Source organism: Varanus komodoensis, unplaced genomic scaffold (assembly GCF_004798865.1).
Source record: "Varanus komodoensis strain SLA01 unplaced genomic scaffold, ASM479886v1 scaffold45, whole genome shotgun sequence".
Lineage (NCBI taxonomy): Eukaryota > Metazoa > Chordata > Lepidosauria > Squamata > Varanidae > Varanus > Varanus komodoensis.
This window is the reverse complement of record NW_025336011.1, coordinates 5102235-5125965: the sequence shown is the minus strand read 5'-3', so window position 1 is coordinate 5125965 and position 23731 is coordinate 5102235. Positions and strand designations below refer to the sequence as shown.

The following is a 23731-nucleotide window of genomic DNA, read 5'->3' as shown; positions in this document are numbered from 1 at the left end:
ACCCAGCTTATTTGGGCATCAGCAGGAAGGAAAGCCCTAATACAACCATTCTTGACCTTGCAAACCCCATCTGTGTTGGACTACAACCCCCATCGACTTGTGGATGATGGGAGCTATACTCTGGCACATCTGGGAGGCACCAGTTGGGGATGCCTGTGCTATTCTGGCACTCCAGGTATGGAAGGAACTTTCCAGAGATGTTTGCTTGGCACCTACGGTTTACTCTTTCTGGCACCAGGTGAAGACTCTTATTTTTGGTTTCAGTTTAAGTCTGGCACTGTATTGTAAATTTCTGTGTAGTTGCTAGGCTTTGCTTTTATTCTCATTTCTATTTTATACCGCAGTTTTAGCCACTTACATCTTTATACTGTATTTTAGGTAGTTAAACTGTTTTAAATTGTTGAGAATTTCCCAGAGAGCTTCAGTTATCAGGTGGTATAAAAATGTGATATATAGTCTGCTCCCATTCTTATTTGCTGTGTGTTTCTTTCTCTCTCACCCCCATTTTCCCACAACCCCTAGGCAATGCTGGTTGTGCATGACACTGTTGCCCAGAAGAATTTTGACCCCGTCCTTCCTCCTTTGCCAGACAATATTGATGATGATTTTGATGAGGAATCAGTGAAAATAGTTCGTCTAGTGAAGAATAAAGAACCTCTGGTAAGTTTATGGAATGGACAGGCTATGGCACATGCTGCAAAAGGGGAAGGACTTGGAAGAATGTCGGAACTGTCCTGGATCGGGCAAAATGGCTTGTCTTGTCCAGCATCTTGTGTCCCACAGTGGCCCAGTAAAGCCCTAAACGGCTTGGGTGCCAGATACCCGAAGAAGCACATCCTTCCCTATATGCCCTTCCGCCCCTTAAGATCTGAGTCAGAGGTCCTTCTTTGGGAGCCCTCCTTGAAAGAGATTAGGAGGGTGGCTTCCTGGAGGAGGGCCTTCTTTGCGCTGGCACCCCGACTGTGGAACACGCTCCCCAGAGAGGTTTGCCTGGCACCAACGCTTTTTTCTTTTTGGCGCCAAGTGAAAACCTGTTTATTTCCCCATTATTTTAAAGCTTAATTGGTTTTAATGTGTTTTTACATGTATTATCGGATGCTGTGCCATTTTATTTTATTTCCTATTTTACTTGTTGCTTGTTGTCAACCGTCCCGAGACGCCAGTAGATGGATGGGCTAGAAAGGGAATAAATAAGTAAATAAAGTCAGTAAGTAAGTAGGCTCTCTTTGGAAAGTCCCATGAAGCCAACCACTCTCCTGGCCATTGCTTCCAAACATCTGACAATAACAGATATACTGCTCTTGAGCACAGAGGTTCTATTTGACCATCTTGGCTAAGGTGATCAGTAGACCTGTCCTACATGAATTTTTCAGCCTCCTCCCTTCAGGTACTCTCTAAGTGTATTTGTTAACACCTCCATCATTCCCAGCCAGCACAAAGACAATCTTTCAAATAAACTGGCCCTAAGTTGCTAAGGGCACTGCCACCTAGCCGGTGGTGGAAGTTGTAACCAGAACATCTGGAGAGCACTAGGTTGGGGGAAGCTGCTGCTGCTGCAGTCTTGAATGTCATTTGTACTACTTATTCTGATTATTGAAGTATTTGTAATCAGGGTTTTTACCATGAATCACCTGCCAGAAATCTGTTCAGTTAGAGCAGTACTAACTACCACTGTGCCTGCTTTTGGGGGTCACACCGATTAGCAATCGATTCAGCAGGACAGACCAAAGAAAGCACCTTCCTCGCCACAGATCAAGGAATTCAATTCTATAAGAATCTGGATGAGATCCAGTGTTAGTCTAGCTTGATTCCCAGTCATTTTAGTGGGTCTGCTCTCAGCAAGAGACAGGCTATGATGATGACTGCCAGTTTTTGGGTAGACTGATGAAAATTTTCCCTGTCAGCACTTGGTACTTGCAGAGCTGGTACATCACTGAGTACTATGACTAGTTATGGGGTATATGTGTGTGCATTCATGCCTTGCTTGTGGAATTTCCACATGCTTGTGGAGAACATGGGCTGTATTAGGTGGTCCTCAGGTGAATTTTAATCCAGGCTTCTGTGCCAGGCGAATGCTGGGTGTTGATGAGTATCCGCTTTCCCTTCTAGGGTGCAACGATCAGGAGGGATGAGCACACGGGGGCTGTGATTGTGGCACGGATCATGAGAGGAGGGGCAGCGGACCGCAGTGGTGTGTTTCTTGACACAACAGAGGTTATTTCTCAGCATTCACGTAAGAGAGGGCAAGCCTTGCTCAGACTGGCTCAGGATTTCTTTGGTTTCCCTGAGAAAAGCAAAACAAGCTGCCCTGACAACCTCCTGTGAGCTTCATGGCTGAGTGGAGATACATAAAATTGGACTTCCAGTTGAATTTAGAAAAAGCTGGAAGATTTTTCATTTTCTGCTCATTCAGATAACAGGCAGAGTAACAGGAATTGCTGGCTTTCCTGCATCGGCCTCCTTGGGGCCATTTTATTCCCTGCTGTGAGTCAGTGGTGTTTTGCAGCCATAACGGGGGGTTTTCAAGTCTCGGAAGGTTTCGTAAGAGTTAATATTCTTCTCCCTCTTCTTCCTAGGTCTTGTCCATGTAGGAGATGAACTACGAGAGGTCAATGGGATTGCAGTACTTCACAAACGGCCAGAGGAAATTAGCCAGATTTTGGTTTGTTTTGCCTTTTCCATAGGATACCAAAAGATTATGTCATAATATTTATGCTGCATTTCTTTTTCTTTTTGTCTTCTCAAAAGTAAGCCCTGTTGAATGTGATGTTGTGTATTTCCAAGTAAGCAGGTACTGGATTGCAAACCAAGGGTATTTTTGTGTTTTTTCATGGCAGTGGTTGTAACAGATGCCACAGTCAATGCCCATCTTTAAAATTGCTCTCCTTGTGCTTTGTCTAATATACCTAGTGGAAAGATGCATGTTTGATTTCTTTAGAAACACAGGATTTGTGCTTCTGTCTTTAGAAATTCTGTTTCTAAAACACATGCAAGTTTAATTTTTAAGCCTCAGTGTAGATTAATTGGTCAAACCCTCAAACGATTCATCACTTAACATTGTTTAATCAAGTTGCAGCCCTACTATTTATGAGTCTCCATTAACCACCCACAATGAAGAGGAAAATGTTTAATTTCTTGCAGATGGTACAGAAAGGGCGTTCGGTTTGAACCCAGGAATAACTATGCAGTGTTTCTATTCTCCTGTCTCTCGCCTGGAAAACTGCCAGGCTAGGAACTCATCACCTCCCCCAAAAGCAGGATGGCTTCACTGGATGTGGTGCCCAACACTAGTCCTTTAATACAGGCATGTTGAACCTCAGCCCCGGGGACCAAATCCAGCCCTCCAGGCTTCCTGAGATGGCCATGGCTCCCTCTCCTGGCCCCACCTCTTTCTTCCAGCCACTCAATGTTTGGTGGTTTCATGGCTTTTGTGCAATTGTATCCCCATGTTAAACAGTTGAAATGCCACTTCATGCAAAGCGCATGAGATGGCATTATAACTCCATGCCTTCTGCCTGCGATCCTGCCCCTTTGCCTTTCTGTCCCCCGAGAGCTTCTGCAGAATGAAGGTTGGCCATCGGGCTGGAAGAGGATTTGCTTCCTGTTCTAATGCATCCCAGGGCCAAAGCGGATGCTGCGTGGCTGATCCATGGTGCACTTTCTGGATGCCTTTTCTTTTGACCAGAAGCAAACACTGGAGTGGCTGTGGGTGACTTCTTCAATTAGGAAGGGACTGTCGCTCAGTTGCAACAAACTGGCCTTGCATGCAGGAGGCCCTGGGTCCAATTCTTGCTGGCATCAGTAGCTAAATGGATCTCAGGTGTTAGGGGATGGGAAACGCCTTTTCTTTTTGAGACATCAGAGAGCCACTGCCAGCCAGAGCACACTGTTCAGGGCAAGCTGAGCCAGTAGTTAGAAAGCATTTCGCTCTGTTCCTGAATAAAACCTTTGCAGTATTTCCTTACGCCCCCCTCCTCCACTGCCACCCAGTCCTTCCCTCTCCCAGTATAAGTGCATCTGTTCTCTCTCTCTGTCTTAGGGCTGTTGCATGCCAGCCAGATTTTTCCTGGCTTTGGCTTCCAGAATTTGTTGGAATGCAACTCCCATCATCCCCACCATTGGCCATGCTGGCTGGAGATTATGGGAGCTGGAGTCCAACACCATATGGGAACCTAAGTTTTGGGAAAAGGCTGAATTGTTGGGATGGCCCTGCTCACTGCTGCTCCCAGCCTTCCATCTTCTGTGCCACACAAACCCAGGAGTAAGACCAGTGGCAAGGAGAACAGACTTCAGGGTGGTCCATTGTCTCTCCCTGTTACACCAAATGTCGCTACCTAAGAAGGTTCTCATCTCCCCAGAGAGCCTTTTAGTCGGGCGTGTGACTCTCCTGTCATTGCTGGCAGTACAGAGACCCACTCAGCATGCTAACTTGGGCACGGTGTTTAATTATAGAGCCACAGGCACCCTTGTCCTCACCCGAGAGGAGGTGATGTGGCAGGCGACTCCTACGCAGGGGAACTAGGAGGGGGCGCAACCCTCAGCCTGAGCGCCAGGCTCAGCACGGCTGCATTTTTTTTTCTTTTCAATTTATATCCTGCCTTTTTCCTACAAAGGGCTCAAGGCAGCTTACATCATTCTCCTCCTCCATCTTATCCCCACAATAACAACAACCCTGTGAGGTAGGTTGGGCTGAGAGTCTGTGGCTGGCCCAGAGTCACCCAGCTGGCTCCATGGCCGAGCGGGGACTAGAACCCAGATCACCTGAGTCCCAGTCCCATGCTCTCAACCACTACACCACACTGGCTCTCACAATTCCCACTGCAATTGCAAATGTCTCTCCAGAGCTAAGCTGCCACTTTCCAAGTTGGCCTAGCAAGATGGTAGAGAAGCCGAGGACACCTGAATCATCATCGATGCCTTCCTTTTAAAAGGCATGGGGGAGCGAGAAGCAGGAAGCACCATCAACTCCCCGCTTCTCCAAAAGCAGGAGCAAAATTAGATTTTTTTCTCCTTAGGCCAGCTCTTCTCAAGTGGGTTTGTGCTCGTGCGCTGGAGCAGAACACTTTTGGAGAAAGGATGGAGGGATGTTGCTTCTGGAGCATATGGCATGCCTTGCTGCAGGAGGTCCAGCTTTAGTGGCAGGCACCCCCGCCGTCCCGAGGCTTGGCATCTCCAGGCTTTCCCCATAAGAGGGCCGGGAGTGACCTCTGCCGGAGAGCCGCTGCGGTCACAATGGACCGCACAGGGCGAGACCGCCTGCTTCAGTCTCAGGCAGCTTCCTGGCTGATGCTAAGACTGCAATGCCAGCAATGTTCCCCTGAGCTGGGCAGAGCAATGAGCTCCAGGTTCTCTTTACAGGGCATGGCAAAGCTTTGAAAACCCCTGGAGGTTGGAAAATGCCCTGAAATCTTCCCACCTCAGATTAAAATCTTTACTAGAGACTCATCCTTGGCTCTTCTTTGCAGTCACCAAAAACTCCCTCCCTTCCCCTTAAAGGTTAACCCTTAGCTGGCTGGGAGCCAGCAGAAGGAATGGCTCCAGGTACAGATTTCCCTCCTCCTGTAGGTCATTGCCTGTCCTACTGGCACACTCCTTTTCCAGGAAGGCAAGGTGGGGTGCAGGGAGAGACATCTCCCCGTTTCTTCCCTCTCTTTCTGCACTTTGTGACTAGACCAGGGGTCAGACTAGATGGCCCGGGAGGCCCCTTCTGACTCGTTCTGTTTCTATGTATTTCTTCCATCAATGCCCTGCCAGAGAAGGTTTTACAGCAAAGGTGTAGAATCTCAGACATGGGGGCCAAAGCGGCCCCACCTGGGATCCCAGGCTGACCCTCTGGGGTCCCCAGATAGTCACCTCCCTTCCCTTGGCCCCAGCCTTTCTTCCCCCAACCACAGCTCATTTGGTGGTTTCCCAGTTTTTGTGCATCCCCTCCTTCCCATTTTAGGAGGTTGATCTACTGACTGCCATTGCCTGAGCCTGCAAACTGAATACAAATGCCGGAGGTGAGATACCCGAAGGGTTCATTAGAGCACATGGTTCTGCATGATTTGAGCAAAGAAGGCAAATCACAGGCTGCAGGAAAGGTTAAACTCATCCTTCATCCAGGATCCCCACTCACCGATCTATTTACTGATTGACTGATGGAAGGAATGTAACAGACGAGGTCAGGGAAGTGAAAAATTATCAAATGAGTTATTGCAACTAAATTGGTGTTGTAAATGGAAAATACTGAATTGATAGCTTGCCACAGGATTTAAGAAATAATATTGTTTTAAATAAGAGTCACTGCCCAAAATAAAAGAAACCTAGGCATAATTCTGTACATATTTAGACAGAAAAATGTTGAATAGCTCCCAGGCTGGCTGGCTGGGGAGTACTTGGAGGTGCAATATTTTTTTCCTGTCTAAACATGCATAGGACTGCATCCTACCTCAATTAGTTGTATGAGTTTTAGCCAATGTATTAATTAAATTTGCATATGAATAGAAATGTTACTTCCAAAGTTAGAAGCATGCTTATTTTGTTTTTATACATGTTCTCATTTTTGTACTTGAAATAATGTTTCTTGCAAGAATCTGTTCCCCACTTCTTTGGGGTCATCTTTAAGGCTGCAGTCTTATTCATAAGTATGTATTAGGGAGTAGGGATTAGTCCATTTTGAGTCCATGTCAGTTTTGTATGTGTTTATTCATAAGTCTTTTCTGCCCCAGATCCACAGTAAACTGTGTTTATTTTGGAAAAAGCTCTGTATAGAAATGAAAACATCTTTTATATGTATTTGGGACATATAATTGCAACATTTAAGGCAGTGTGAACTCATGAGTCTTAGTTGTTTGGAAGTTGTGATCAAGCTGGTTTGTATCAAAAGATAGACCAAACAAAATTCTTGACTTTCCTTATGTGGGAATAATCCCCATTGAAAGCAATAGCTCTTACTTCCAACTAAAGGACATGCCACAAGGTTGCAGTCCTGTGCATACTTAGCTAGTCCTAAGTCCCATTGAATTCAGAGGTGTTAATTCTGTATAGACATCCAGAGGAGTGTTTGGATGACTTATTATGACTGAAGTCCTTCCCAGCTGCAGAAGCAAGACAAGTAGTTTCATTTGCTTGTTCCTGCCCAAAAATAAGTTTCAAAGCTGCCTCCCAGAGGGTTTCCGTGATGGGGAGCTGAGCAAGGAGCGTTTTGCAAGCCTTTCAATGAAGCGGGAGACAAAATGACAGCACCTTCAGAAAGAGACAGAAAAATCCATTTAATGTTGAAGTAGGTGAGTAAAATAGAGCGGGGGCCAGATTAACCTCCCAGCTCTTTGCAGGCTGAATGACACCTACGGAGTGGAGCCACACCCATGGCGACATCCGGAATTCAGCAGGTGTATGAGGTGTGTCTGCAAGGGACCCGCCTTGCAGCATATGAGGTTTCTTCCACTGGAGGAGGCCTGTGCCCAGTGAAGTCATCTTGCCCACCCCACACCTTCTTCTGTGGATAAGAGGATATGGGGCAGGTGAAGCTGCTCAGCCTGGCATTGCAGGCTCTTCACACTCCCTGAGAGGGGAAGGTGAAGGACAAGTGCTCACCAGGTACGCTACCTGCTTTGCTGGGGCTTCACCTTCCCCACTAGGATCAAGTGCGGGACAGGTTAGGTCATTTGTCTGGTGCCTGCAGGAGGGCAGCCGCCTCACCCCCAGGGATCATGGGATGAGTGCACAGCTGGCGTGCCCCCATGGGAACCCCCATGTTATCTTTGAGGGATCTGTGTTTTGTGTTAACAAGGGGATTCCTCTCTCCCAGTGGATCTGAATTGCAAGGGGGTTCCTCTCTCTGACCCCTCCCAAAGCTCCCCTAGACTTGAGGGGGAAGGGGAGGGGGTCATACAGGTGGCACCCACCAGGGGAGCCCAAAGAAGGGTGGCAACGAGGCAAAGGGCCTTTTCTGCTGCTGCTGCTGCTCCCCATCTCTGGAACTCCCTCCCTAGGGAAATTCGCCTGGCGCCATCTATTTTCCTTTTCACACCAGGCAAAGACATATCTTTTAAGGAATTTCTTAACATTTAGCCTGTATGCTGTGGCCCTTTTTAATTCTTTTTATAGATGTTTAATTCATTATGTTTTAAGGGGTTTTTAATGTTTTTACTCTGTTAGTATGCTTTACATTGTAAGCTGCCTAGAAAGGCCTTGGCAATTATAGGAAGCCTTTAAATATATGTGAATAAATAAATAAAGCAAGCAAGCAAGCAAGCAAGCTTTCCCCTGCTGAGTGGGCAGCTTCCATTGACTGGTGGATGCCTGTCCATGATTTAGCAACTGTTGCTGCAAAGGCACATGGTTTGCTCAGAACAATTTATGGGGAAAGCAGGAGGAGGGAGGAAAAAGGGGTAGAAGAGAGGAGAAAAGGGGTAGCCCTGTCTTTTGTACCTCGCACTTTTGGTGCCTCTTACTTTTGACCTGATTTGGCCCAGTGAGTTCGACCAACATAAAACAGGGCTTCCACTGACGCTGTACACGTTGTTGTCCCATTGAAGCCAGTGGAGCTTAGTTCTCTGTGCATTTGTGTGTGTGACATATATGATTGCGGTAGAAAAGATTTTCAAAAAATGGTTAATTGATCGATCGCATTAATGTTGCAGTCTTAATTCTTTAGACATATTACTACTCCAGTATGTGGCATGCTCTAAATCTTGAATTGTTATTTATTCATATTGCAATCAATAATGCATCTGTTGCTCTGCAGTGTGCCATAACCGGGCCCTCTGAATGCTCTCCCTGGCGGAGTGGTACAAATGAGTATTAAGTGGATTAAATTAGGAAATGATAAGTAGACTACTAAACCACGACTAAGGGCTTTAGGCTCTGGCTGAGTGGCTTGCTTGCTCTCGTCCCCAGCCCGCAGTGGGGACAGCCATCTGTGTTTGCATGACATGCCGGTGCGCCCTGGGTGAAAGTAGACATGGGTCCTCAGGGTGGAGCGTTGGGGGAAAAGAACCCAAGCCAGCCTGGAGAAAGTGGTGTGGGTTCAGCTCATATGGCAGCCAACCATGGCTCGCTGCCCGTAGCAGGTTCTCGCTTCGTGTGCACCAGGTCAGTTTATCTGCTGACATAAACAGGTGCTGTGAATGTTTGTCACTTACTGAACAGTGAAAATGAGCAAGACACCTCATTGAGATGGGAACTTCCTTTCATCTTCCGCTGCCTAGTTTGTGGAATGATCCCTTTGAATGGGTCAATTAATGTTTAAAGTCTTGAAAGGAAAGGATTCCCATTATTTCAAAGTGTTGTTCAAAGCAGGGGTGGGCGGAGAGAGAGAGTTTGTTTCCCTTCCACTAGCCATGGCAGCTTCTATAACAAAAGAGCCCCAAACTGTCAGGCTAACGTCAGGCTACAAAGAGTCCCCCTCGGATGGCTCTGTATTCCAGTGCTGGCAGCGTGTTGGAATAGTTAGCAGGCTCTCTGGCAATATGGTGCGTGCAAGATGCAATTTGTGCTTGAACACTTTTAAAGATTGAACAGGAAAAAATCCCCTCCAGGGACAAGAGCGGTGAGTGAGGAAAAAAAGCTGTTCCCTTTTGGAACAGAACAACCACGAATGCAGCAAGCTTGAAAACAACAGCACCATTTAGAGTCATAGTTGGAGGGAACCTAAGAGGTCATCTAGTTCAGCCCCCAATGCAGGATCTGCAGTCCAGGGTGCAACCATAGCATCCATGAGAGTTGTTTGTCGAGCACCTGCTTCATTACCTTTAGTGAAGGACTGAGGGTGCATATTTGTGCTTAAAGCATGAAATTTTCTGCACAGAAGAGTTGTTTTTTGCAACCTGAATATAGCGTGCAAATTAAGGAAGTGGACGTACATTGGACTCTTGCGTATCCCTTGTCCCTTGCATTTGCTCGTTCTGAGCAGGCTCCAGAAATGTTCTGTTTAATGTCTGTGCCCCTGTCCATGATTAACTCAGCCAACTTTTTGAAATCATACAAAGAGCTTGGAGAGCAATCCTATGCATATTTTCTCCCACTGTCTTCAGTGGACCTTACCCCCAGGTGAGTGTGCAGAGGGATGCGGTCTTAAGCAAAGCAAAAGCCATGATTCTTAAGGCGCTTAATTCTAAGGTGCAGAATTAGGAAACTGTCACATCCCGAGCTGCATCAGATATTTTGGGCAAGAGCTCCTATCATCCCCGACCCCTGGTCATGCTGGCTGGAGCGAGTGGAAGCAAAAATCCAAAACACCTCGAGTATGCAAGGGTGGAGAGGGCTGGTCCACACAGAAAAGCAGGGAGTTTTTAGGAAATCTGGTGGAGTCTTCCTGGTGCTCTCCCTGGAGAGATCAGGGAATGAACCAAAAATCATCTGCAAGCAAGTCACAGGCTTGCCTTTGAACCTCACATTAGGTGGAGGATGATTTCCCCTCCCCCCCCGCCCAGTGACCAAATCATCTTACTGGCAAAGGTGGAGATCAGCTTGGAAATCATGCTCAGGAGAGAATCGATGGAAATCAAATTGGAGGACATTAAAGAGTGGTTAGAAAACGTGTTGGCGCAGCTCTCAGAGCAGAACTCCATCTTGGCAAGTTGTGGAATGAAAGACCAATACAACCCTGGTGCCCTCTGGATATTTTGGACTATAATTCCCAGCATTCCTGACTACTGGCTGTGCTATCTGGAGCTGCTGGGAGCTGAAGTGCAAAGCACTTCCAGGGGACCAGGTTGAGGAAAGCTGGACGAATGCAATAACACTTACTGATCATGTTGGTACCCCACTTTTTCTCCAAGGAAGCTCGGGGTGTCATACCATGGGTGCTTCCTGTTGGTTGGATTCACATGGCATGACAAACCATTGTGGGCACAAACAGCTGTGTGTCCTGAACAAAACCGTCAAGTGCCCCGGGAACACTTCCCTCCTTTTAAAATGGAGGTTGTGAAAGCTGTCAAAGTTCCTTTTCCCAAGAAAAGGGTATGGGATGCTCTTTTGTACTTTCCTAAGCACCTAGCATTTCAGGAAAAAGTTAAAAAAAATGTGCACTAGCCTGTGGACTGGCAGAGCAAACTAAGCTGAAAATCTTTCCGCAAAGTAGGTATAAAACATACCAGCCACCTTTTGACAAGCAAAGGTCACTTACAACCTTTCTTTCGCTCAGCAGCTTGCCCTTTGATGGCTGGCAAGAAAATGCAAAGTGAGAAAACTGTTTTGGAGCCTCTTTGGGGCAATGCTCAGGGGTGGTGACTGCTCCACCCTAGCAGCAGGTCATTCCCCCCCCCCCCCCGACATTGCCCTGACCAAGACTTCCAATTCCTGCACTCTTGCAACTGTGAAGTTTGCCTTTGTGCAAGTGTGACTTTAAAAAAAGGAAAAAACCATTTATACACATTGTGCACACAATTTTATTTCAAATAGCTTTATGAGAGCCTTGCACAGCTAAGTGGCCATATAGAAATTTAACTGAATTAATAAGAATATGAAAATAATCTGCTTGTGCACGGAAGGGGCAGCTGTCAGGAGCTGTCAAAATGGGGAACACAAAAGCCAGGTGCCAAGCAGGCTTTTGCTATCTCAGGGAAAAAAGGGGAAAGTGCAGAAAGCTGCAGCAAGCTGAAAAGAGTTCATGATGAGAGATCTCCTGTGAGATCTCCTGAGATGCTTGCAGGAGGAATGAGGGGCAGTGAGGGGGCAAGCAGCCTATGATGAGCCCCTCTGCCTGTTTTGTGCACCATGGGTTGCTTTGTCAACAAACCAATTCCTGTGGCTGATTACTAAGCATGATATGTGAATGTGAACACAGTAGCTTCCCCAAAACCCTAAGGGGAAGGCTAGGTAGACTGAGAGTGACTGGCCCATATTAGTGTAATTCCTAATTCCTAATCCTTTCACGAAGGATTCCTGGAGAAAGGAATGCCTCTGACTCGTCTTCCTTCTGTTTTCATCTCCCCACTGCACACATCCATGTGAGATCTTGAAATGCAGGAATATTATGCTTCCTGTGATAAGGCTTTGGCTCAATGGCTTCCATTCAGAAATCCCCAAGTTCAAATCTCAGCATCTCCGTGCAAAAAGGACCCTTCTGTGAAACCCAGGTAGACCTCTGCCCTCCACTGTGGGCACTGTCTGTTCACAGGGCTGATGGCACTTGAAGTATCGCAGTATCCAGCAGGCCGTGCATTCCCTATCCTGGTGTAGCAAATATTGAATTAAATGGGTTTATGTTCTGATTGCTTACAAGGCAATTGCCTAAGTTCCTATGTATTGAGATCCAAACTGACCTAAATAGTTTTTGCAGATCAGGCCGGTTTTTCATAAAAAGAGCAAATTCTTTTCTCTCAGGCTCAGTCCCAGGGATCGATAACGCTGAAAATAATTCCAGCCATCAAAGAAGAAGATCGCCTGAAGGACAGCAAGGTAAGAGATTTTGCTGGACTATCAAAATGTTCTGGCTTTATTCAGACATTCTTTTCCAATGAAGCTCAAGTTGGGAGATTCAGGACAGATCCATGGAAGTGCTTCTTCACACAGAACATAGTTAAATTATGGAATTCGCTTCCATGAGGTGCATTAATGGCCACCACTTTGGATAGCTTTAACAGAGTTAAACACATTCATGGGGAAGAAGGCTATCAATGCCCACGAGTGGCTGTGTATTACCTGCACTATAGGGGGCAGTAGGACCCTGTGTATGAGTTTTGAGGAGCACGAGTTGGAGGATACTTTGGTTCTCTTGATGGGTTTCCAAGAAGCATCTGGCTGGCAGCTCTGGGAACAGTGTCCTGGACTCAGTAGGTCTTTGGTGTGATCCAAGAGGCTCTTCTTGGGTTCTCAATATGTTGCAGGGAGAGTAGGATTCCTGATTATCTCCGCTTAAATTCAGAGCCTTAAATGGGCAAGATCTGAAGTCCCGCGAGAGGGTTGTGTGTATAGGGGCTCTTAGGCCTTCTGCCAAAGGCACATGGGGCAGAGCAGTGGCCTCCAGCAGGCATGATCTCACTCTCCCTTTCATAATGCTAATTTAAGAAAAACATTTGAACAGTGCTTTGTGCTCAGTAAAAATACTGCAGTCTGCCCATTGGCCCTCTGGAAATTACTCTTGGCTCTGGGTTCAGGGCTCTGTTGACCTCTTAAATGTAAACTGATTTCAGATAGTTTAAACTGTTACAGCTTTCTTTCAAGGAAATCTAAAACTGACAGCTTAGTTTAGGGGCTGAGAATTGATTTTCTTTTTCTTTTTAATCTTTCATCTTTCTGATAGAGCTTCAGTTCCAGAATAAAGCCATGCCCGAAACCAGTTTTAATTTCAAGCACAAATGTGGCCCATGGATTCTGATGATGGAGAGGAGAGATGAGGAGCAGGGAGCCGGAGGAAGAAGGGGTTGGCTTAATTTCTGTTCTCTTATTATCCCCCTCACACAATCACTGCTTGTGTGCAGGACTGATCAGTCATGCTCATCTTCCTGTGCATCAAATGCATTTTTTCCACTGTACTTGCAAAGTGCTTCTAGCCTTTCCTGGGGGAAATAACAGAAAACAGACAATCAGAATTAGACAGGAATTCCTCATAATGCCAACGTCTTCCCTAAGGCCTTGTTGAAAGAGTCAGTAAAAGCCTGTTCTAGCTGTATTTATCTTTTCAAGGATGGGTAGCTATAGAAAGCGCGGCACGTGTGTTGTCCTGGGGTTGTGGTGATACACACACTCTGGAATGGTTGGCTTGCTCAATTTGGAAGGGCATTTAGCCCTCTTAAAACAGAGGCACCATTCCAGATGTGTGCTGGCTAGAATGGTTTGAGTGGTTTTGGAGGGCCGGGTTGGGAAGGAGAGATTGCTGTGCTTGTGGCGATGTTTTCTCTCTCTCCTGTTTTCTTTTCCTTGTACTGTTGAATAAAGCTGCTGGGGGCGGGTGGCATCATGTGTGCGCTATATGGAAAGCTGCAGAGCACCCGCTGTTGTGCCCCTGCCCTTCCAACAGTGCACCTGAAATGACATTTGCGGTGCATTAGGCAGTAATTATATCTGGCAGCTTTTCCATGATTCGAGAATGGGCTGCAACACCTTAACAAACGCTGTCTCTTAAAAAAAGAGAAAAGAAAATGGAAGCCGCCACCATCCATGTTTGCACGGCCCCTGCCCCCGGCCACTCTAAACCTGTGGAATGGAGCCTCGGGGTCACTGTGTGTGAGTGAGGGTGGTGAATCTGTGTGTGTGTGTGTGTGTGGAGGAGGAGTGTTTCCTCACCACACTCACACCCATCCACCTGTTCACACAAACATGCATGTCTATTTATATATCTGTGCTGCCATTGTGATGGTCACTGACTTTATTTCCTTTTATTTCCGAAGCCATATCTTTAAGCTAAGGAGCAGGTGCAGAATGCAGTCCGTGTAACGTTCTGCAGCTGTTCTGCACGCGTGTGTAACCACAGGAAACTCACCGCACGGGCCGTCGTTGTCCTCCTTTGCCAAATGCAGGTGTTCATGAGGGCCCTCTTCTCCTACAACCCGAAAGAGGACAAAGCCATCCCATGCCAGGAGGCTGGGCTGCCGTTTCAGAGAAGGCACATCTTGGAAGTGGTGAGCCAGGACGACCCAACATGGTGGCAGGCCAAACGTGTGGGGGACACGAACCTGCGAGCAGGGCTGATTCCTTCTAAGCAGTTCCAAGAAAGGTTAGTTGGAGAGAGAGCAGTGCGTTGGGCCTGGGCTAGCGATGTGAGCACGGCTATGGCTCCATTCAGAGGCAAGCAGCAGTGAACCTTGGGCTCATCCATGGAGCTCCTGCTCCTGCCACAGTAAGCCGTTTCTTCCAAATTTGGTAAACGATGATTTGCACAAACCAAACTTAGTCCTCAAGCCAGGGTTACACCAGGATTTGGAATCCTGCTTTAAGGACAAATTATTTTCCTATCTCATTGAGACAACATTACAAATGATGGTTTACCACGTCCTCGAAACAGAAGTATACACTCTCCTAGCCTTGTGTGGGATTTTGGAGTGACTGCTGAGGGCCCATGGGTGCTGGCATTTGCTCTGGGTGAGGTTTGTTCTCTTTTCCTGGTGGCAGGATTGAGAGAGGGACCTTTCGGACAGGCAGGTCCATGTGGGGGGAAGTGGTCCTTCATTGAGAGCCAGGCTGGGTGTTGTGGGTAAGAGCACAGATGTGAGTTCAGGCGTTCTGGGTTCTAGTTCCCACTCACAGACTCTCAGCCCAGCCTACCTCACAGGATGGTTGTTGTGGGGATAAGATTGGGAGCAGCAGGAGAATGACGTAAGCCACCTCGAGTTCCCTAGAAAAGAAAACGATGGGATATAAATCTAATAAAATAAACTCATAGATAGATTCTGATTCTATACTCTTTAGGCACTATTGGTTGCAACCACCAATGAAGTTGGGAGCTAGTGAAGTTTCTCCGGAGGGGGAATGCAAGTTGCACATGATAGTGGCAGCTGGGCTGCAGTTTCCTGAAGCAGCTGAAGCTTCTGAATGCTCTTCCGAGGCAGCTTAGCCTTGGGCACATAATGACTGTGATGCACCAAATGCATTGGCTTCCATTTCATTTTCAGGCTCCATTCAAAGTACTGATTTGGCCATTTGCAGCAGGGCAAGCAAACTTTGGGGGGGTCCAGGGGCTCTTTTTATCCCACCAGACAGACACTGTCCACACATGTAGCAAATGGGGGCATTTTTTTTTTGAAAAAAAGCCTCCAAAGCTGCTGTGGAGCCCCAGAGGTGAAAACTTATCTTGGAAACAGGGTAATTCTGAGCCTTTTTGTTAATCTGTAGCAGCTTTGCATTTTGTTTGCAGCTCCCCAGTTCTTAAAGGATTTTGGGAGGGAGTGCTCTAAATTTCAGTGTGTGGCACAGGCCACCTTGGGAGGTCATGTTTTCCATCCCAGCTTGCACGAGTCATTTGTTGGGAATACTAATTTTTATGTGCTCTAAGACCAAGAAGGGCAGTTTTCAGGTTTATGGGATCTGCTTTCTTTTTTCACTAGAACCCTTGAGATGTCATTGGAACTTGTTGCAAAGGTCATACTTGAATTTTAGAATTCCCAAGCCAGGATTTGTTTGGAGTACAGAGCAAAAGACTGCTTCCAGTCATTGAGTAAAAGTGCCCCCATCTGCTTCCGGTTACCCAAAGCCTCTTTTCATTCCTGAAGTATAACTTAGGTTGGGAGGAGATTCGTTTTGTCGCTACTCTTGCTAAACAAGTGTCAATCAGAAATCCTAGCTGATTTACAGAAATCACCCAGCAGTCAGTCTCCCAGTAGATCTTCTCTGCTCTAAGACAGATATTTTGGACTGAAGCTCCCATAATCCCCAACCAGCATCAGGGATTGTGGGAGTCGTCTCCTGAAACATCTGGAGGGCACCAGGTTGCTTCCTCTGACTCTGAGATCTTTGAAAGATACCCTTTTTGGAGCTCTTCTGTCATCTGATGTGGCAGGAGGCCATTAGGAAAAAGGTCTACTTGCATGTAGTCCCACCATGATTCTGGAGTGCCTCCCCCACAGAACGTTTCTCCCTGGAACCTACCTTGCTGTCTTTGTCAAGAGGTTTTTCAGAAAAATTCCCCAGACATTTTGATCCTCTGTGCATTACTTTCATGTTGTCTGGGACTGGTTTTAATTCCACTGACTGCCGACGGACTGCTTTTTCCGGTTGCTCAGCACGGCCTAAGAAGAGCCATGCTAGATCAGCCCAGTGTTCCATCTGGTCTAACAGTGCCCAGCTGGTTGCTGATAGGATCTCATAGGATGATATGAGTGCAACCCACCACCTTTTCGCAGTTCCCCCACCTTGTCCCAGCTACCGATGTGCACAGGCACACGGAGCCCGCTGCTGGAGGTGGCACAGGGCTGTCAGGGCCAGTAGCCATGGATAGCCTTCTCCTCCACGATTTTGCCCAGTCCCTTTTTCAGCCATCCAAACTGGTGGCCATCACTACATCTTGTGGTGGTGAATTCCATAGTTGAACTATGCAGTGTGTGAAGAAGGACTTCCTTGTATCTGCTCTGAGTGTCCCACCAAGCAGCTTCTTGGGATAAGCTTGGGTCAGAATATTTTGGGAAAGGGAGAAGAATGTCTCTCTCCCCAGTTGCTCCACACCCTGCATAATTCTGTGTGCTTCTATTATGTCTCCCCTTATGCATACTTGTTTCTATGCCAAAACCTCCGCTATTGTATGTTTTTCTCCTAAGGGAGTTACCCCTTGCCCGTGGTCATTTTAATTGCCCCTTTCTGTGCTTTTTCCAACCCTACAATATGTTTTTTTTAGGTGTGGTAGCCAGAACTGTACACTATTCAAGTGATCTCACCATACATTTGTATAAAGGCAGTATACTGTTGGCAGTTTTATTTTCAATGCCTTTTCTAAGTATCCCTAACATGGTGGTTGATACTCTTGCTCTAACTTTTTGTAAGAAAGTAAGTTAAGATTCTAAATCCTGCCCTAATTCCAAATTTTGCATTTGACTCTAGTCACTATGTAAAAGTAAATTGGTCGGGTGGTCCATTGAAGCCACTGCAGATTAACGTGATCTTTTCAGTTGCCCGTGGCAATTTTTTTACACTCTCTATCATTGGGACCAATTATTTCCCCCCACTTTTTAAAGCTTCTGCAACTGTAGTAGCTCCAACAACAGAATTCATCTATGCCGAAAGGCAAGAGCCAACTTGCCAGTGTGAATTTTTCTTTTCTTAAAATTGATTTTTAGAATAAAGGAGAGAACAAATCGATGGTAATAGGAACAAATGTAGGAACTGGCTATGTTCTAACTTTGCCTTTAATCATGGCTTTCCCCTTGAATATTCATCTTTGGACAGCTTCTCCTCTCCTCTCCTCTGCCTGCAGCAACTTAGGAGTACTAAAATTCACAAGAGCTGGAAGCAAAACATTTCCTAGTGCTTCGGAGGACTTTGAAATATTTTCTGCTCTGTGTGAACTATACTCAAGGGTGTAGCAAAAAGAGGGGAGAGGAAGAGGAAGTTATGCATTCCCTCCCCATTTCCTTTGGATGAGGCTTGCCTTGACTCCAGTATGTACCCCTGAGCAATCACGTTGATGCACAGGGATGCCTTTGATTCACTTCTGGCCTATTTGGACCACCTATCTAAATTCCATGCCCCATGGGGGGGGGGTCTCTAAGGTGGACTGGGATGGTAGGGCAAGAGTTCAGGAAGGGAACTAGGACCATGGACAGTTCCATGCAGGCATTCAAGGGCAGCTCCAGGTTGATGCATCTCACAGGTCCAATAAAAGACAAAGTAGATGCCAACCTGCTATTGCTTTATATTCCCTTTATGAGGAGGTATATACCTGTATTCAAGTTGTAAGTTACCCTCATTACAAATGAATTAGTGGACTCTCTGAGAGCTGGATTAGAACAGCATCATTTCCACAGTCATGGAGATAATTTTATTGGAATGAGAATCAAAGCTATTGATTGCTTGGCTAGCATGTTACTTTTCTTACGTGACCATCACTTGCAAAAGTACATAGGGGCACCTTCCAGGAAAACAGCAACAAGAAGGATCATATTCAATCTTCCTGTGCTTGGTTAAAAAAAGGCAGATGGGGAAGAGGGGAGGGTGGTGAAAGGCAGTCTCTCTTTTTACAAGAAAGGCTGGAAATTGGGTTTGCAGGTTTTCTGTGGAGGGAAAGGGACAGCTAATGGGTAGCTAGAAGAAGGCATACCAAATAGTAAGACAACTGAGTTAGTGTGGTGTTTCCCCTGTGAGTAGGGGTTGAAATCCCTGTTCATTCATAAAGCTGACTGGGTGACCTTGGGCCAGGCACAGCCTCAGCATGACCTAACCCTGGCCTAACTCGCAGGGTTGTTGTGAGAATGGCATGGGACAGTGGAAATCCTGTCTTTCATCCTGAGCTGCTTGGAGGAAAGGAGCGATAAAAATGGGATTGATGGCTTTCAACACCTCATTTTGATCGAACCCAATGCATTTTGTTTGAAGGCTCTCAATTTCTCCTTATTCCATTTCTGAACTGTATCTCTTGTGTTTGTGCCTAGGCGTTTGATGTACAGAAGGACCATTGGTGCCCTGCACAACTCAAGAAGTGTTGCAAAACCGCTGTGTGAGTTGCCACAATTCTTTCTCTTCAAGGAACTTGGGTCTTTGCTGCACCAGGTTCTCCATGGGTGCCATGTGCTACATTTTAATGAGTGGATGTGAATTTTTTGTTTTAAATGAAGGATGTAATCCTAAAGCCACAAACTGCCTGCAGCCGTTAATCTGTCCAGCTGTTCTGGGACAAGAGCAGGCTAGCAAGTCCTGTAACACTGCGGGGAGGTGGGCAGAATCCATGGATGGTTGCTCTGCAGTGAAGAAACCATTTTGTGTATCAGTCTGAGTGCAAGTGCAAGGTGATAAGGCTGGCATCACTCATGGAACCAGAGAGGGAGAGCCAGGAACCAAGGAAGGAGGGAAGCAGTCCTGAAATGGCTGCTAAGAATGTGAACCAGCCTTCCCCAGCATGCAACGCCTTCCAGGTGTTGGACTACAACTCCATCAGTTCCAGCTAGCATGGGTGGTACTCACGGATGATGGGAGTCATAGCCCAAACCACCTGGAGGGCAGCAGCCTGGGAAAGGCGGGTGTAAACAGTGATCTGATTCCCAGAGCCCGGTGCAATGAACCCGCCCACTGTGAGGCTTTCAGAGTTGCAGTCCAGACCACTCCAGCCGAGTGTGTTGGGCTCTAACTCTCATAAGCTCCAGGCAGCAGTGCCTATGGAGGGCGGCAGGCTGGGGAAGGCTGCTTTGTTCTGTCGTCTGATCTGGCAAGTTGATTAAGAAAGGCCTCGTATCCATTAAAATAAAAAGTGCCTCCAGTTAATTTGAGCAGGCAATTCTTTTTTATCTTTTAATCATTGATCTTTAAATCCAGGTGCTCAGTGAGGCAGCATTGTTGTTTCATACCGTCATGTTTTAGGGCAGTTGGCTACACTGGGCACCATTTTGATGGAAAGGTGGAACTTTAGTTTAAAGCAAGCAAGCAAGCAAATCTGTAGTGCACTGCCTGGGCAGGTCTGTTACCTTATTATATACAGTCCAGAAACCTTATTATATACAGTCCATGTTGGTCTTCCCTGTACAAATATTCTTACCCCTTAGGGCTTAGACAGGAGAGGATGGGTGCCCGGAGTGGAAAATAGCTTGTAGCACCCTGTGCAACCGTCCACACTCGTTGGGAAGGTCCTCCTTGCAGACTGAGAGCCAGAATCCAAGCAGACTCTCCCAGGCCCTTGGCACATTTTTCTCATCCTCCTTTTAACTCTCTCACCTCTGTCTTTTTACGCTAACCGCAGATGATCAATCTTCTGAGAAAGGTAGGTTCTCTGTTGCTTCTGGAGTAAACAAGCAGTGCCTAATAAAATGTGACTTCCTGGTTCAAAGCCAGTATGACGCAAACCCAGATTCATCAATCAGAATAATATACGGTGCAATATATGCATTCATTTACATAGTTTTCCATACCAGATTTTCTTTCCAAGACCCAGGTTTTTCATAGCTTAGAAAAGAAGAGGAGGTGTCACCTATGGACAGAATGCGTCTGACATATTAAGAGTTCCGTGCAACCATTTTTTTTCATGATGAGAAAACTGGGGGCGTCTTAGCACTTTACTGCGTTCCATACAGTGCTTAGCGGCCTAGTCCTACACAGACGTCTTCACTGACAAGCTCTGCATTGTCACATGGAGCTTGCTTTAGGTCAGGTGACAATCCTACGCATGCCTAAGTTTCTGTGTTGGAAAAAAAGAGCATGCACAAGTAAGCTTTAAGGTGCTAACAGTTTCAGATGCTGCTACTAGTATTTTTTTAACCTCCCCTCTAAGTGCTGATTGTGTGAATGGAACCGATGGATGCGGTGTGGAGGGTTGGGGGCTACATTTCCCATAGTCCCTCTCCATTTCCCATGCTGGCTAGGGCTTATGGGATTTGTAGGCCAAAGCACCTGGAGAGCCCAATTCAAGAGGACCTGAGAGGGATGGCTTGCCAGGTACTCAGCATGGATGGGGTTCCGTTGGATCCACGCTAAGTGGAGGTGCAGGAGAAGAGAAGCAGGAGGGAGCCTGCAGAACAGCAAGCAGGAGAAGGGGAAAGAGGCTGACAGTGAGGCAAGCACAAGGTCTGTCCTTGGCTGGCATGGCAAGCTTGCAATTATGGTCTAACTGCACAGAATGCCATCTATGTACAGAAGGTTTTTTGGGAATAATGTCACTGGCATGCTAAAGGGCTTGGTTGATAGGTTCCTGAATCTCTTTCCCATTGTTTTCCTACTCCAGCCTGTGCTTGAGTTTGTTTGAATCTCCATCCAATTCACTCGCAATCATTATGGTGAACTGGGTTTTTTCTGTCTGCAACCCATTCTGCCCTTTTATAGCACTCTAAGAGGGCAGAACTTTTGCATTTTCTTTTACACCCTCTGGAACTCTCATGTCAATCTTGTTTAATTTGCTCTAGCTATTAATTTGCCCTGTTTTTTTTACTGTGTAATTTTTTGCATGTTAATCATATGGATTAAGCTCGTGCTGTTTCTTCAAAGCAATTGTGCTGCTCCTTGAAGCTTTTGTTAACACAGCAGGTAATTTCCTGTTGAACCACAATGTGTTGTTCCCCCCACCTTTTTGATTTGAGTTTGTTCCTTAAAAAAAACCCTTTAAATTATCAGCCCAGAGGGCAGGGAATGGTAATTTTTAATGTAATGACTGTACAGCATTGAGCATTTAGGGCAATTTATAAATGCATTTCATTCCTTTTGTTGTTGATAATAATAGTAATAATTATAATTATTAATAGCATTACTATTAGCTCAGAAGTTACATTTGAATTCTATGGTTTAGCTTGTGCTATAGCTTGTTTTCTGCCTTTGAGTAGCTCCCAGCTTTGCTCTCATTAAAGAAGAAAACTTAACATCCAGTTGGGAGAGAGGGAAGGAAATAGTTTTGATTGCAACAGTAAATATTGCACTTTCCAAATTAATTTTAATGGACTTGGCTCTGTACCTTTTCCCAGACATGAATTTGGCACTACAGTCCCAGAGTATCAGAACAGAGTGTTAGACTAGGGACAGGGAGATCCAGGTTAAAACCCTGGTTAGGTGATTCATATGCTCATCTCCCAATCTGATGGTATATCACACTTGGGAAGAGGAGTAGGTGAATGACCCGTTAGACTGTGGATGCATCAGGCCCTCTAATACTGTTTCCAGTGTCAATATGGGGATTGTGCTGGTGCCTGGCTTTGTTGCTGGGTCTGGTTCCTGTGTTTGTGTTTTTGTTACGTGGATTATGGTTGCTAGTGAGTTATTTTTTCATTTGCGTTTTTGTCTTCCTATGTGATAGATGCCATTCTTGGCCAGCAGCGCCCTTCTACATCAGTCAAGCAGGCCGGTTGTTTTGCTCCACAAAATAATAAATGGATATAAATTAGACAGCAGAAATAGCAACACTGAAAAAGCAGAGAAACATTTCAGTCGCTGCAGGCGCTCTGTTATGACCCTGAAGTGACCATTCTTGAGCAAAGAAACTGCAGGGGAAGATTAGAACAAGGAACTTTTGATTTCCTATTTCCCAAGAGGCTGAATTCTCTCTCTTGCAGCCTGAATGAGGGTAGAGTTGGCTTTTTTAAAATTGCCCCTCCTAAACGTGAATTTGGCACTACAGTGCCAGGATGTTTGCGTTATCAGAAGTGCTTGTGTGATGCGTGGCCACTCCTAATGATGTGATTGTCACTGCCTTGGCTTACCCCATTTCGTATTCTACCTGCAGCCCGGGATTATACTTCATGCGTCTGACAAATTGAATTTGAGTCCATGAAAGCATCTGTAGGAATAGAGTTAATCATTTTAAGGTGCTGCAAGACTGCTCCTTGTTGTTGTTTTGTGGAACATCCATCTGTGTTCTGTAATATCACAGCAGCTCGGGAAATGGCTAGGGAGAGCCTTTACATCCTGACAGTTCCAGATTCGGTCCCCAGAATCTCCAATGGGGCTGGCAGAGACTCTGCCGGAAACTTCAGACAGCTGCTGTCAGCCGGTGCAGGGCAAGGATACAAACCTCGCCATCCCTCGTTATTGGCTTTGCTGGCTAAGGCTGAAAGGAGTGATAATCCCCAGCTTTCCCTGCTTTTGATCTAGGCCGGTCTTCCCCAACCTGGTGGCCTTCAGAGGCATTTGGACCACACCTCCCAGAATTCCCATCCAGGAGGGCCATTGACTGGGAATTCTGGACGTTGCAGTCCAAATGTGTCTGGAAGGCACAAGGTTGCGGAAGGATGGTCTAGACAACAGGGAGCTAAATGGACCAATGGTTGGATGCACTGTAAGACCATTTCCTATGCACCTAGGTGTAACTTCACCATCAACGGTTCCATCTGGCTGTATAAAGAAAGATGAGAAGAGAAGCAGTCCTGCTGAAAAGCAACTTAATTGTCCCCTGTTCCCTCCCTGTCATCTTTTCCTCATGTGATGTGCCTTTTTAGAATGTAAGCCTGTACACAGGAATGGTCTTGTTTTACTGATGGCGTGTAAGCCTCAGTGGGAGACTTTTTAATATGCTGGAAGAGTAAAAATGCAAACAAATAAATGTGCTTTTGGATAAATGAACCAGGCAGGGATGAGTGGAAGCACAGTCAGTCTGAGCATGAGGTGTCACCCCCAAGCTTGCTCTGTGCGTCTGTCCTGTAGCACAATACAAGCAGAGCTGAGCAGGCGGTCCCGCTGCCATCTTCCCTTG

At 46.3% G+C, this 23731-nt stretch overlaps 1 protein-coding gene across 1 annotated transcript in view; it reads left to right on the top strand.

Moving 5' to 3' along the window:
* Positions 1 to 23731, top strand: part of MPP3 (MAGUK p55 scaffold protein 3) — a 73207-nt gene that overhangs the window by 25103 nt on the left and 24373 nt on the right. Inside the window, exons 6-12 of the mRNA XM_044444625.1 lie at positions 523 to 660; positions 2110 to 2191; positions 2577 to 2662; positions 12313 to 12387; positions 14448 to 14644; positions 19005 to 19069; positions 20303 to 20323. Coding sequence (XP_044300560.1) covers positions 523 to 660; positions 2110 to 2191; positions 2577 to 2662; positions 12313 to 12387; positions 14448 to 14644; positions 19005 to 19069; positions 20303 to 20323 — 664 coding nt within the window. The remainder of the gene's footprint in view (positions 1 to 522; positions 661 to 2109; positions 2192 to 2576; positions 2663 to 12312; positions 12388 to 14447; positions 14645 to 19004; positions 19070 to 20302; positions 20324 to 23731) is intronic.